Genomic DNA, 14,700 nt, shown 5'->3' with positions numbered 1-14,700 from the left:
CACTGTGCATCTCACCTGCACACACACACCATGGGTGCAGGGGAAAAATAAACACTATTGCAAAAAAAATAAAGATTTGCACACCTTGTCTCACATGTGGGCTGGGCTAAAAATAAGCATTACCGCAGTTAGGTGGTCATGTAGGGGTAAAGAGAGAAAGCAGAAGTCACAAGCAACCATGGAAAGTAAGTTTCCCTCCACAAGGGCCCTATTTGGATCATAGCAGGTAGACTACTACTTGAGTGATTTACTGGGAATAACCATCCTCCTGACCCAATGCAATGCAATGTGCTTTTTTGTGATGTGGTGTAAGAGCCCAAGCAAAGCAACCTTACAGGAAATTAGTGAAACAGATATAGTTTATTTTTGATGAATTAGTCAACATTGAGCCATAAACTCCTTTGATTTGTACACTATTTCCCTTACTCCAAGGATGCTGACCTGGGAACCTGTCATTCTCAACTCCCACCCTCGAAACCACCATCCCTGCACATATACAGACTGCCGAGAAGATCAGAGATGAAGCAGCTGAAGGTGGTTGGTTGTGCCCAGGATACTCCCCTGAGGAACTCCTGCAGATGAAATGACAGGCCTCCAACAGCCATAACCACCTTCCTATGTTGCAGGCATGACATTGATGTCAAGGGCTGTCACACTCCCCTCACCTCTGGGATTCTCTCAGTCATCCATGTTTGAACCAAGGCTGTAATGACATCAGGAACTGAGTGGTTTGTTGAGGAGGAGGTTGAGTATGGTTTTCCCTCCTTGTTGGTTCCCTCACCACCCCCTTGCCACCCTCAGTGCTTCCTCCAAGTGCTGTTCAATATGGAGGAGTACTAATTCATCAGCTAAGGGTCAGGGTGGGCAGATAGATGATTATATATATGTTTGATATAGCAAGATGGATTTTGTAACAATAGTATTCTGGATTAGTGGTGCTGGAAGAGCACAGTGGTTCAGGCAGCATCCGAGGAGTAGTAAAATCGACGTTTCGGGCAAAAGCCCTTCATCCTGTGTTCTTGATGAAGGGCTTTTGCCCGAAACATCGATTTTACTGCTCCTCAATGCTGCCTGAACCACTGTGCCCTTCCAGCACCACTAATCCAGAATCTGGTTTCCAGCATCTGCAGTTATTGTTTTTACCTTGTAACAATGGTAGTTTGATGGTCAGCATTATGGAGATGATCTTTCAATTCTATTAATTATGCAAGGACTTCACAGCTGCTCGAAACAAAACTCGCTCTCTTTCTCAACTTCTCGGTGTTTCCCTTAAGCTTTTTAAAAAACCTGTCATAGAATCCCTCCAATATGGAAACAGGCCATTTGGCCCTTCAAACAGCATTTCACCCAAACCCACCCACTACCCTTTCACTGTAACCCTGCATTTCCCTAGCCTGTGCAGACCAGGCCAATCCACCTAACTTGCCCATCTTTAGGCTGAGGGAGGAAACTACAGCACCCAGCAGAAACTCAGACAGACAGAGAGAATATGCAAACTCCACATAGACAGGATCCAATTTTTCTCGCTCAACTCGAAGGTTCGTTTTCAGCCGTTTTGTCACCATACTAGGTAACATCATCAGTGAGCTTCCGGTGAAGCGCTGGTGTCTTGCCCTGCACTCTTATTTGTATGTTTAGGTTTCCTTGGGTCGGTGGTGTCATTTCCTGTTCTTTTTCTCAGAGGGTGGTAGACAGGGTCCAAACCGGTGTGTTTATTGATAGAGTTCCGGTTAGAATGCCATGCTTCTAGGAATTCTCGTGTATGTCTCCGTTTTGCTTATCCTAGGATGGACGTTTTGTCCCAAAGTGGTATGTGAGGATACTAGTGAGAGAGGGTCATGTCATTTTGTGGCTAGTTAATGTTCATTTATCCTGGTGGCTAGTGTTTGTTACATTTAAAAAATGTCTTGCAAAAATTGTATGTTTTGCTTGTTGTCTGTATAGGATCTTTTATGTTAATTAGCTGCTGTTTTAGTGTGTTGGTGGGTTCGTGGGCTACCATGATGCCAAGGGGTCATTTATGATGAAAGGCTCTTGCCCGAAACGTCGATTCTCCTGCCCCTCAGATGCTGCCTGACCTGCTGTGCTTTTCCAGCACCACACACTCAACTCTGATCTCCAGCATCTGCAGTCCTCACTTTCTCCCGAGTAGTCTGGCAGTCATTTCCAAGATGTCTTTGATGTTGGGGAAGAGTGGCTAGGGTTTCTGGGCACGTTTTGTCTGCTTTCTGCTCACTACCACCTATGGGTACAAATACTTGTCTGAAGTTGGGAAACCAATGCCATCCGACAGAGTGCCACCCGTGAACAGCTGTACTTCCTGCATTAATACCTAAGGAACTGAAAATGTGTTGCTGGCAAAGCGCAGCAGGTCAGGCAGCATCCAAGGAGCAGGCATGAGCCCTTCTTCAGGAATCTTTGGGCTCATTCTTCGGATATTCTTCGGGCTCATGCCCGAAACGTCGATTCTCCTGTTCCTTGGATGCTGCCTGACCTGCTGCGCTTTTCCAGCAACACATTTTCAGCTCTGATCTCCAGCATCTGCAGTCCTCACTTTCTCCTTGAATACCTAAGGAACCAGGTACTACCTAAATGTCTTAAATACAAACCTCCCCTCAACATCCCACTAGCCAAATGAATAGCAGAGCAACATGGCCACAGCCACGCTTAGAGAAATGATTAACGATGCCCACAACAGACTCCATAAATACAACAGGGACATTTTGCACCAAAAAACCTTTACTCGCTAACATGACAGAGTACAACGAGCCATAGGCAGTAGACAGCAACTAACACAGAGAACAAATAAACTAGACCTGCAGAAAAACTAGACAAACAAACAAAATAACAACACAGACAATGCAGAAGCATAGATAAAAAAAACTTATCTGATCGACTCTTAACAAACACTGAAAAAGCCATCTTACTAAGGGGATTAAATTACAAATTCCAGGATGCGGACAAGAAAGATTTCTTAGCAGCATTAGAATCAACACAAAGACAACCAACTCACAGAGGAAACCCAGCAAACCATTAGACAGAAAGTCACACTAATATTAAGCAGGAAAAAGGAAGGAAACACACTCAATAGACAAGAAAGGAAAGCACTAGAAGAACTCAAAAAGGATAACAAACATTGTAACCCTACCAGCCGACAAAGGATACATGGACTGTCATTTTAAACAGAACAGACTATGAGAAAGCGGACGTACTGCTTTCAGATACCGACACTTACCAACAGGTGGCGATAGACCCGACCCCACAAATAGAGAACTGAATCACAGCCTTACTCAAAAGGCTTCAGAAATCAGAATTAAACACGACAGGGTTCCAAAAAATGAAACTAGATGGATCCAACACACCATGCCTCCACAGACTACCCAAAGTACACAAACCAGGAGCCCCTCCTCAGACCCATAGTCTCACTACATGGAACACCATACAGACTAGCCAAAGAACTACATCAAAGACTAAAGAAGACACTTAGAAGACTCACGCCACTCCATTCACTCCAGCAAAGAATTTCTGAACAAAAAAAACCAAGATAGAAGGGGATCAAATAATGGTCTCCTTTGACGTAACAGCCCTGTTCACATCCAATAACATCAACCTGGCCAAAGAAACCCAGATCACACTACTAGAAGAACCAAAGACACAAACACCAGACAGTGCCAACTTCATCAGCAAAGATGACATCGTCAAGCTAGTGGCCCTATGCCTTACCACCCACTTCACATTCAATAACAAGACCTACAGACAAACCAACGGATCTCCAATATCAGGGTTCTTAGCAGAGGCTGTAATGCAGAGACTTGAACAAACAGCTCTGCCAACCATCCAACCCAAACTGTGGGTCCACTACATGGGTGACACCTTTATCATCACTAAACGAAACAAATTAGAGGAAACCTTCAACACCATCAGTAGTACCCTTACTGGCATAACATTCACTGAAGAGGAGGAAAACAACAACAAACTGTCATTCCTAGATGTCACAGGAGAGCAAACAGTCAATGGGGAAATTCAAACCAACATCTACAGAATGACGACACACACAGACCATTGACAGAGGAATCTCGATTATCCAGCATTTAATTAACCCAACTTCAGATCATACGAACAAGATCGCAAGATCCCAATGCATGGCTGGACGTTAACCGAATGAAACACTCCCTGCTTGTGTGGTTCAGATAATTGAGGTCCCTCCGTTCTGAACTACAGAAGCAATCATCCCAACATCCACAAAGCAAGCTGCATTAGGTCGTTATTTCATCAAACCACCACACAATGCAGCACAGAGGAAGTGTGAAGAGCAGAGGAAAATCACCTATACTGTGTATTCAGAAAGAATAGGTACCCAATGAACAAGTCCACCAATTTCTCAGCAACCAACCCAAACAAGCAGACAAAACTAATGTCATTTACAAAATGCCTTACAAGAATTGTAACTAAAACTAAATCAGACAAACAGGCAGAAAACTAGCCACCAGGATACATTAACATCAACTAGCCACAAAAAGACATGGCCCACTATTACTAGTATCCTAGTAGACGAGGAAGGACACCACTTTGATTAGGACAATACGTCCATCTTGGGACAAGCCAAACAGAGACATGCACAAGAATTCCTAGAAGCATAACATTCCAACTAGAACTCTCTCACCCATCACATTGATTTGGACACCCATCTACCATCCTCTGAGAAAAAGAACAGGAAATGATATCACCAGAGGAAATGACATCAGCAATCCAAGGAAAGCTAAACACACAAATAGAAAGTGGGACATAACATCAGCACTTCACCGGAGACTCACTGATGATGTTACCTAGTATGGTGACGAAACATCTGAAAACGAGCCTTCCAGCTCAGCAAGCAAACTTACATCCAGAACCTCAACCTGAGCTACAAATCTTCTCAAATCTCCACACTGACAGTTGTGCAAGGGTGGAATCAAATCCGGGACCCCAGCGCCGTGAGGCAGCAGTGCTTAAACTGGAACAATAGTAAATCTCTACCAATGTACACACTATTGATTGTAAAGTGAAGCCTCAATCTGTTTTGAAAGAAGCCACAATGGCTACAGAAGTGTTTAAAAGTTAATTATTACCTTCAGACACATATAAAACCCATACGTTACTGATTCAAAAACATTTAAACTTGCAATAAACGATACTAAAAATATATATAATTTGAACCATGTATATAATCCTGAAAAACATTTTCTCAATTGAGAGGACTTGTACAATTAATGGTAGGAACCTGGGCAGTGTTGTAGAACAGAGACACCTAGGAGTTCAGGGGATTGGAGGAAAATAAATCATCCAAAGGATGGTGGCTACCAAGATCTCACTGGTAGGCAAGAGTGCTAGAGATGGGAACCCTCAAGACATTTAAGAACTACAGAGGTGAAGCTTGAAAGGCCATAGCAGCAAGGCTACAGACCAAGTGAGGGAAAGTGGGATTAAGATTGATAGACATTTGATGGACAGCACTGCCACAATGGGCCAAAGGGTCTCTTTCCATGCTGCTAAACTCTGACTCTATATATTAACCTGGAGCAGAAGACAAAAGATACACTCTTTCAGAGCTAGTCCCAAATTTATTTCACATTATTGATGTCACAAAGTTTGACCACGATCAGGACATTAATCTTCCCTCCCCATTTACACAAATTACAACAGATGGAATGAGAATACTTGACATTACACCTCCCAGAAGCAATGGAAGATAAAAATGTGACGTGGAAATAATGTTCGGAATCAGGAAAGGAGACAGAATTTGGTTTGAGAGCAGCATCAGTCCCATCGTGATCAGGATGGAACTGAGGTTAACAGCTCAATACAGCCCAAACATCACCCCCTGCTCCATTCCCCTAATCCCCAGGAGCAGCCTCACTTCCTGACCCCCACTGATGAGGGGCTGAGAGGGCCGGGGTATAGCAGAACCTGGACCCTAGTGCCTCTTGGTTCTGCACTTTCATGAAGGTCACAAAGCTCGAGCTCAGACTTGACCCAGAGTCACCTCTTAGGCATTTAAAATCTCTCTCTGTCTTTACATCAAGGCTGAGACCTGTTTTAATATCTCCTGAAGTGGCTCGGGGTCAAAATGTGTTTGAGAACAGTTCCTGGGAAGCAGGTTGGGACTTTTCATTTGGTTATGGAATATAGAAATGTTAACCTGTCTTTAGTCAGTGTCGACCTGCAACTCAGACAGTGTCAGCTATCAGCAGTGCAATCCAGACTCCTGCAATAAGAATATGGATGAAGCAGTAACAATGACCACAGTAAACAGCCACAGTGCAAAGACTCAATTAGGTCCATAATCTGTGCAAACACAGCAAGACAAAAAATATACTGTAAACCACATCAAAGATCCAGAAATAACAACTTTCAAAAACAGAAAGGCGGTCTGGGGGGGGAAACAGTGAAAATTAAACCAATTCACTCTATCTGCTGGAAATCACTAATGGGGGTGGAGCTGCATCAACTAAACAAGCCAGTGGCGGACAGCAGACAGGAACATTCTGCTGCCTTTGGTAAATGTCGTACTTGGGAAGATTACATACTTTAATACTGACCCTGTCCTCATCAAACACTTCCAGGACAGGGACAGCATGGGGTTAAATTCAGAGTAAAGTTCTCTCTATAAAAGAACTCAAATTACTTGCAGATATCTTCAAAAATCCTTCCCCATCCGATTCCTGTTGTCCCTCCAACGTCCTGCATGGATCAACTTCCCCTATCCCACAAAGGAATCGTGTTGCCCCAATCCCAAGGATCAGGGGCTTCCCCAGCCCCAGTGCTCACACTCCCTCCCTCCAGCTCTCATGAATCACAGTATCTGATGTTTCTTGGCTGCTAATCACCATTCAAGCTGAGAGGAGTAAAGTTACTCTGGTAAAGTGCATCTTTCCCTGTTGAGAGGCAGTTTGGACAGGATTGCCTCTGTACCATTCTGAATGTCGGTGTCAGCTTTCCACTGTGCCTTGTGCTGATGCACTCTGGACATCCTCCTCTGGTTGTCGTTTTGATGGTGAGATCATCAGAGCTTGGGTTTTGTGAGTGATGACAACAGAACATGGTCCCTGAACCCAGGGTTCCCCATCAACCTGCATGGGCATCATCGAGTTCTTCAGAATCAGCTGGGAGAAACAGAGAAACAAATTCAACCCAGGAGCAGCAACTGAGCACTGCTGCCCTCCCCACCCTGAAAGACAGGCACCCTGCCCCTGCCCTCCCCCCCCACCCCGGAAAACCGGCCCTACTCCCTCCCAGAAAATCCAGCAACGCCCTACCTGCCACCCACCTGCCTGGGGAAAACTGGCCCCTCCCTTTCCTGGAAAATCCAGCATCGCCCCTCCCCTCTCCACTTCCCCCTGCCCTCTGGAAAACCAGTCCTTCTTCCTCCTGGAAAATCCAGCATCGGCCCTGCACCCTTAGCCGCACCCAGCCCAAAACCTGGCCCCTCTCCCTCCCGGAGGGCCAGGCACGGATCCCCCCACTCCCGGAAAGCCAGACATGCTGACCGCATACCCCTAAGAAACCAAACATCCTGAAGGAAAAAATATATATATACATCCAAACACCATGGCATACAGCACCCACTTCCGCCTGCATCATCATGGACTCAAGCTGCAGTGGTGACTGCTGTCAGGAAAGCCCTGTTTTGGGATTGTTTCTGCCACCACAGAGTGCTCTTCAGGCTCCGAGAGGTATGTACTTACTCTGACAGTGTAGGCTTGGCCCAGGCGGACTGGGTTGGCCAGTTTCACGTGGATCTGAGCACAATGGAATGAGCCATAAACACCAACTACTTCCAACAGCCCGTCACTATGACTGTAAGGTAGAGGGACAGAGAATCTATTCAACTCAATTCATTGAAACAGCCACATTGGACACGCTGCCATTACTTTACATCCTACAGAACAATGACATATTATTAACTTATACAGATGTACAACATAGAAACAGGACCTTCAGTCCAACTCATCCATGCCAACCAGATATCACAAATAAATCTAGTCCCGTTTGCCAGCACCCAGCCCAAATCCCTATAAACCCTCCCTATTCATATACCCATCTAAATGCCTTTTAAATGTGGTAATTGTACCAGTCTCCACCACTTCCTCTGGCAGCTCATTCCATACACATACCACCCTCTGTGTGAAAATGTTGCACCTTTGGTCCCTTTTAAATCTTTCCCCTCTCACCTTAAACATATGCCCTCTAGTTTTGGATTCAAGCACGTCAGGGAAAAGACCTTGTCTGTTTACCCTATCCATGCCTCTCATGATTTTATTAACCTCTCAGCTCCAACATTCCAGGGAAAATAGCTCCAGTCTATTCTGCCTCTCCCGATAGTTCAAGCCCTCTAACCCCGACAACATCCTAGTAAATATTTTCTTGGCAACATCTGCCTGGATCCCATGTAATCTGACTTTACCACTCAGTCTACCTTGTTGAACCCTATCAAAAGCCTTTGCTAAAGTCCATTTAGACAGCGTCTATCATTCTTCTCTCATCTATCTTCTTGGTCTCTTATTTTAATTTCTATTTTTCCACATTTATTTAACCCCTTATTTCTCCTTTGCTGAATCTCCTTTGCTCACAGTCCTCAAGCTTGCTATTTTTCTAAGCAACTTTATATGACTCCTGTCTGGATCTAATACTGTCTGAAATATCCTTTCTTACCCACAGTTGTGCCTTGTTTCCTGTCATGTGCTTTTGCCTGAGAGGAATGTATAACTGCAGTGATTAATGCATTTGTTCTTTAAATATTATCCATCACCTATCCATTATCGTGCTTTTTAGTGATGATACATAGTCTATTGTGACCAGATTGGGAGTTTCCTCGCCGTTTCCTGTGTTTAGTATGGGGATCCTAGTTTTGGATTGGAAAACATCACTTTCTATCCCGATAGAGAATTCTTTGGTTCTGTCCCTTCCGCTGGGGAAATGGAGGAAACATCTAGATGTGGAGCCTAATGTTCTGCTGTCTGGACTTGCACATGGCACTATCGTGACAGTTGTGATTGTCCTGACTGCACCTTGTCCTGGCTCAACACCACGATACGGCAATTGCAGATTTGATAAAAGGAAAAGTGAGAAAGGAAGGATTCATTGGTGCCTTTTCAAAAAATTCATTCATTAGTATTGCTGGCCTGAACGTACATCAGTCACGGAGTCATACAGCATGGAAACAGATCCTTTAGTCCATCTAGTCCATGCCCACCAAATTTCCCAACTAAACTAGTCCCACCTGCCTGTGTTGGGCCATATCCCTCGAGACTTTTCTTATTCATGTACCTGTCCACATGTCTTTTAAATGTTGTAACTGTACCTGCATCTACCACTTCCCCTGGCAGTTCATCCCACACATAAACCACTCTGTGTAAAAAGATTGCCCCTCATGTCCTTTTAAAAAGTTCTCCTCTCATTTTAAAATATATTTCCTAATTTTGAACTCCTCCACCCTCAGACAAAGACCCTTCCTATTCACAATCTGTCATGGTGGGATCCAAACCCATGACCCCAGAATATTACCCTGAGAGTCCAGTGACATAGCACCCACATCATCACTTCCCTGTTAATGGTGCTGTTTGAGAAGTGTTTCTATTCTAGTCTGTGTTTTGTCTTGAACAATTGCAGGGGTCATGCTGAGGATAGGTTTGGTTTAACCAGCCTTTGATCAGTCCTTGCTTTCATTACAAAACCAAACCACTGCCCGTGCTGAAAATCTAAACCAAACAGGAAATGCTGGAAATACTCAGCAGTTCAGAAAGTTATTGAGGAGAGAGAAATGGGACATTCCAGCTCAGTACCCTTCTACTGGAACAGGCTTCAGTGGGTCCTTCTGATTAAACAATTTCTAAGTCAGTCCCAACATTGAGGGGGAGTTGGTTGCAGAGTTGGGGGTTTTGAATCTAGTTGTGATTTTGAGTCAGATTGAAGCAGTGACATGGAACCAGTTAAGAAGTTTGCATTGAGATAGGAAAGCTGGCAGTTGTGGTTTCTGGAAGATGAAGTTGACTCAAGTCTTTAGGGATAGTCAACATGGCTTTGGGAGGGAAATCATGTCTCACTAACTTAAGTGAGTTTTTGAAGCAGTAACAAAGAGGATTGACGAGGGCAGAGCGATGGATGTGGTCTATGTGGACTTCAGTAAGGTGCTCAATAAGGTTCCTTATGATAGACTGGTTAGCAAGGTTAGATCAGATGGAATACAGGGAGAACCAGCCATTTGGATACAGAATTAACTCAAAGGTAGAAGACAGAGGGTGGTGGTGGAGGGTTACTTTTTAGACTGGAGGCCTGTGACTAGTGGTGTGCCACAAAGACTGCTTTTCATCATTTATATAAATGATCTGGGTGTGAACAAAAGAGGTACAGTTAGTAAGTTTGCAGCTGACACAAAATGGGAGGAGTAGTGGACAGCGAAGAGGGTTACCTCAAAGTACAATGGGATCTTGATCAGATCAGCCAATGGGCAAGCACATCACTCCCCAGGGCAGGACTTATACACTTAAACGTAAGGTACTGGGGAGTGTTGCTGAACAAACAGACTTTGGAGTGCAGATTCATAGCTCCTTGAAAGTAGGGTCGCAGGTGGATAGGATAGTGAAGGTGGTGTTTGGTATGCTTTCCTTTATTGGTCAGTGCACTGAGTATAGGAGTTGGGAGGTCATGTTGTGGTTGTGCAGGACACTGGTTAGACCACTGTTGGAATGCTGTGTTCAATTCTGGTCTCCCTGCTACAGGAAGGATGTTGTGAAACTTGAAAGCTTTTGCTACTCCCAAGAGGTGGACAATGGACAAGCTGGCTAACTGTCCAGACCTATACATAGCTTATGTGTTCCAGTCTGTCCCAACCACAACGTGGAACACGATTCTCACCTATAACTGCACTGACACAACCTTGTTTTTCTTCTCTGCCAATCTCCTCTCCAGCTGCGATACAGAGCCAGATCACAATTAGATATCAATATTACTATCAGCTAGGCTGACCTTTCCTTTGTCAGTGTTTGTGTTAGTAGTTAAACTGATGTAGTCAACACTGGATTCGTTCTTTGCCAAACAACATCCTGTCCTAAAAGACCCACGAACATTTGTTAAATGATGAGAATCCCCCATCTTTACTGAAACCCACACTCCATTCCTTCAGTGATTCACCCCCAAATCACAACACTCACTCTGTATAACTCTCTCCCCCCCACCATGAAGGACTGACTAACACACACATACTCTCTCTCCTGAAACAGCTGACTTGCTCTCTCTCCAAAAGGGTTAACTCACTCCCCCCTCACCCCCAACAAGGTGTTAACTTGCCCTCTCCCCCACTGCCTGAAGGGAAAGTCTCCTCTCCACCGCAGGGGTTAACTCGCTCTTGCTCTCTCTCCCCATACCCCCAAAAGAGGTTAACTCACTCACTCCCCCTCCTCAAAGGGGTGAACTCGCTCGCTCTCAACCCCAAAGGACTCACTCACTCTTCAGGGGTAAAGAGCACAGGCTAGTGCCACACATGTCACAGGATCCCAGCACTCAAGATGGGACAGCATCCTCTCAGTACCTGCTTTGAGCCTATTGTTAAAGTAAGACTTACCTGGCAGGGGGATAAGGTTTGTCCCCTGTGCCTTCCCAAAGCCGACAGCCCCCTCCCCAGTAAGCAATGTTGAGAACGATAATCCCTTCCAGTTTCGGCAATGCAATTCTTTCCCCATCCAGCTCCAACTGTGTTTTGGGTGAGGTGGTACAGAAGAGAAAAAGCAAAGAAGGATAGATTGAGAGAGAGAGCAGAGGCGCCTTTCTCCCCATAGGACTTATTAGAAGCAAGAGGGCCCACCAGGAAAAGGGTGACTGACAAGGGTTAGTGACAGGATGGATTCTACAAGCACACCCAGCCCACCAGGATTTCCCAGACACTTTCAGCCACTGAATCCAGCTTTGAAGTGCTGGCATGTGAGCAATTTGCACACAGCAAGTACAGATCGACCAGAAAACCAAGATTACTCTCGTCTAGTCCCTTACATCTGCGGGTTGTCTGATGCTTTATGTCAGTTTCAGAATTTCCAGTTTGTGGGCTGCAGCCACATGGACATACAATCCCCCGACACAGCCATTCCCCCATCAGGGTGGTCTCAGGGCACTCCACTTCTTCCTGGAGAGAAAGAGCTGAGATGTCCCCATCTACTACCTCCACCCTCCTCCACCTGGTCAAACTCAAACTCACTTTGAACAACTCCTCAAACTCCTCTCAAAGGGGTGGCCATGGGTATCTGCACAGTTTTGCCTGTCTTATTGTGGGGTATGTGGAACATCCATTGCTCGGGAACTACTCCGGCCACCACCCACAACTCTTTCTCTGGTATATCGATGACATCATTGGTGTTGCTTCCATCTCTGGTCCAGAACTGGAAAAGTTTATTCATTTTGCTTTCAATTTCCACCCTGCTCTCACCTTCATCTGGTCCATCTCTGACTCCTCCCTTCCTTTCCTCAACATCTGTTCCCATTCCTGGGGATAGGCTGGTCACCAATATCCACTACAAACCCACCAACTCCCACAGTTACCTTGATTACACATCCTCACACCCAGGGAAGACTTTATTCCATTCTCCCAGTTTCTCCATCTCCAATACATTTGTTATGATGCCACTTGCAATTGGAACCGCAGAAGGTGCAACCCCTGCCCATTTACCTCCTCCCTCCCTCCCTCCCTCCCTCCCTCACTATTCAAGGCCCCAGACACACCTTCCAGCTGAAGCAGTAATTTACCATTACTTCACTTAAATTAATCTAACATATTTGCTGCTCACAATGTGGTCGCCTCGACACCAGACAGAAAAAATGCAGACTGGGTGACCACTCTGCAGAATGCCTACGTTCTGTCCACAAACATGACCCATGCTTCCAGCTGCCTTCCGCTGTGTTCCCTGGCCAACATCTGCCTCAGGCTTGCTGCAGTGCTCCAGTAAAGCTCTGCACAAGCTGGAAGAATAGCAACTCATTTTTAGCTTGGGATCCTGCAGCCTCTATGACTCAATATTGAATTCAATAATTTTAAAACCTGTACACTGCCCTCCCTGTCCTTTACTCACGCCCACACTCTGGGCCCTGGCAATGACACTGGCAGCACAGCCAACCCCTTATCACCTATTTACTGTCCCCAGCATCAACCTCTTCTCATTAGCATATTATCATCTATCCCTTTGTCTCTCTTTCTGGGCTCCCTCAACATCTCCAGCTTTTCCTAGCTACCAGTGCTAAAGAGGAGACACTGGACTCGAAACTCTGTTTCTGTCCACAGATGCTGCCAAATCTGCTGAGTTTTTCCAGCAATTTGTTTTTCTTTCAAATTTCCAGCATTTTATTTTACTAGGAAGATTAATCTGGTTTTCCTGCCGGTCTGAGCCACAGGATCAGCTTGCAGGGAGATATAGCCTCAGACCAGTGCCCAAACCAAGCCCCTTTCCCACCAGTGTTCACATCCTCCAGCCCAGTCCACATTATCGCTGAGCTCACCCATCACTCAAGCCCAAACACTATCACCAAACCCACCTTTACAATAAACTTGAGCTTTGAAATGCTGACAACAGGAAACTCACCTCAATCTTCTGATCCAGGTCCTTGCAAGCTTGAACTAAACAGTCTCTGGTCCCATAGAAGAAATAAACAGCCTATTCATGAAATAAATAACAGAAATGTGAGAAATTCCAGGGCTGAATCCAGTGCAAGAAACTCTGTCAATTAACACAATGCCTACCAGGAATGCAGTCTGGAATGAGTGATTACACCTGGATATTACAGCTACAATACAAAATATTCGTGGAGTGTGGGACAGGCAGTGAGTGGTGCACACAGTGTACTGAACTAAATCCTGATCCATCCCACAGTCTTGATAGTACCACGGGAAATTTCATCTCAAGGCAAGCACAGCAGACGGTGAGATACAGAGTAAAGCTGCCTCAACACTTTTAACCTGAAACTAAAGATTGCACCACTCTTTTAAACAGAAAACAAACTCCCCCCCACTGTCCCCATCCCCCATACAACAACCCCCCCCCACTGTCCCCATCCCCCATCCAAACTCCCCCCCACTGTCCCTATCCCCCATCCAACAAACTCCCCCCCCACTGTACCCATCCCCCATCCAACAAACTCCCCCCCCACTGTCCCCATCCCCCATACAACAAACACCCCCCCCACTGTCCCCATCCCCCATCCAAACTCCCCCCCACTGTCCCCATCCCCCATCCAAACTCCCCCCCACTGTCCCCATCCAACAAACTCCCCCCCACTGTCCCCATCCCCCATCCAACAAACTCCCCCCCACTGTCCCCATTCCCCATCCAACAAAACCCTCCCCACTGTCCCCATCCCCCATTCAACAAACCTCTCCCCACTATCCCCACCCCCCATTCAACAAACCTCTCCCCACTGTCCCCATCCCCCATCCAACAAAACCCTCCCCACTGTCCCCATCCCCCATCCAACAAAACCCTCCCCACTGTCCCCATTCCCATCCAACAAAACCCTCCCCACTGACCCATCCCCCATCCAACAACCCCCCCCCCACTGTCCCCATCCCCCATCCAACAAACCCCCCCCACTGTCCCCATCCACCATCCAACAAAACCCTCCCCACTGTCCCCATCCCCCATCCAACAAAACCCTCCCCACTGTCCCCATCCCCCATTCAACAAA

The 14,700-nt window shown here is 45.9% G+C and overlaps 1 protein-coding gene across 1 annotated transcript in view; it reads right to left on the bottom strand.

Annotated features, from left to right (window-relative positions):
• Positions 1 to 5,580: 5,580 nt before the first annotated feature.
• The window catches only part of dgke (diacylglycerol kinase, epsilon), a 24,523-nt gene continuing 15,403 nt past the window's right edge, over positions 5,581 to 14,700 (bottom strand). Inside the window, exons 7-10 of the mRNA XM_088000790.1 lie at positions 13,602 to 13,673; positions 11,600 to 11,727; positions 7,725 to 7,836; positions 5,581 to 7,142 (exon numbers count right to left, since the gene is read on the bottom strand). Coding sequence (XP_087856916.1) covers positions 6,969 to 7,142; positions 7,725 to 7,836; positions 11,600 to 11,727; positions 13,602 to 13,673 — 486 coding nt within the window. The 3' untranslated portion in view covers positions 5,581 to 6,968. The remainder of the gene's footprint in view (positions 7,143 to 7,724; positions 7,837 to 11,599; positions 11,728 to 13,601; positions 13,674 to 14,700) is intronic.

The sequence above is a fragment of the Chiloscyllium plagiosum genome, unplaced genomic scaffold, assembly GCF_037043375.1.
Source record: "Chiloscyllium plagiosum isolate Xiang-an unplaced genomic scaffold, Cpla_swu_hap1 HiC_scaffold_25, whole genome shotgun sequence".
Lineage (NCBI taxonomy): Eukaryota > Metazoa > Chordata > Chondrichthyes > Orectolobiformes > Hemiscylliidae > Chiloscyllium > Chiloscyllium plagiosum.
Note: the sequence above shows the minus strand (reverse complement) of the source record. Positions and strands in the feature narration are given on the sequence as shown.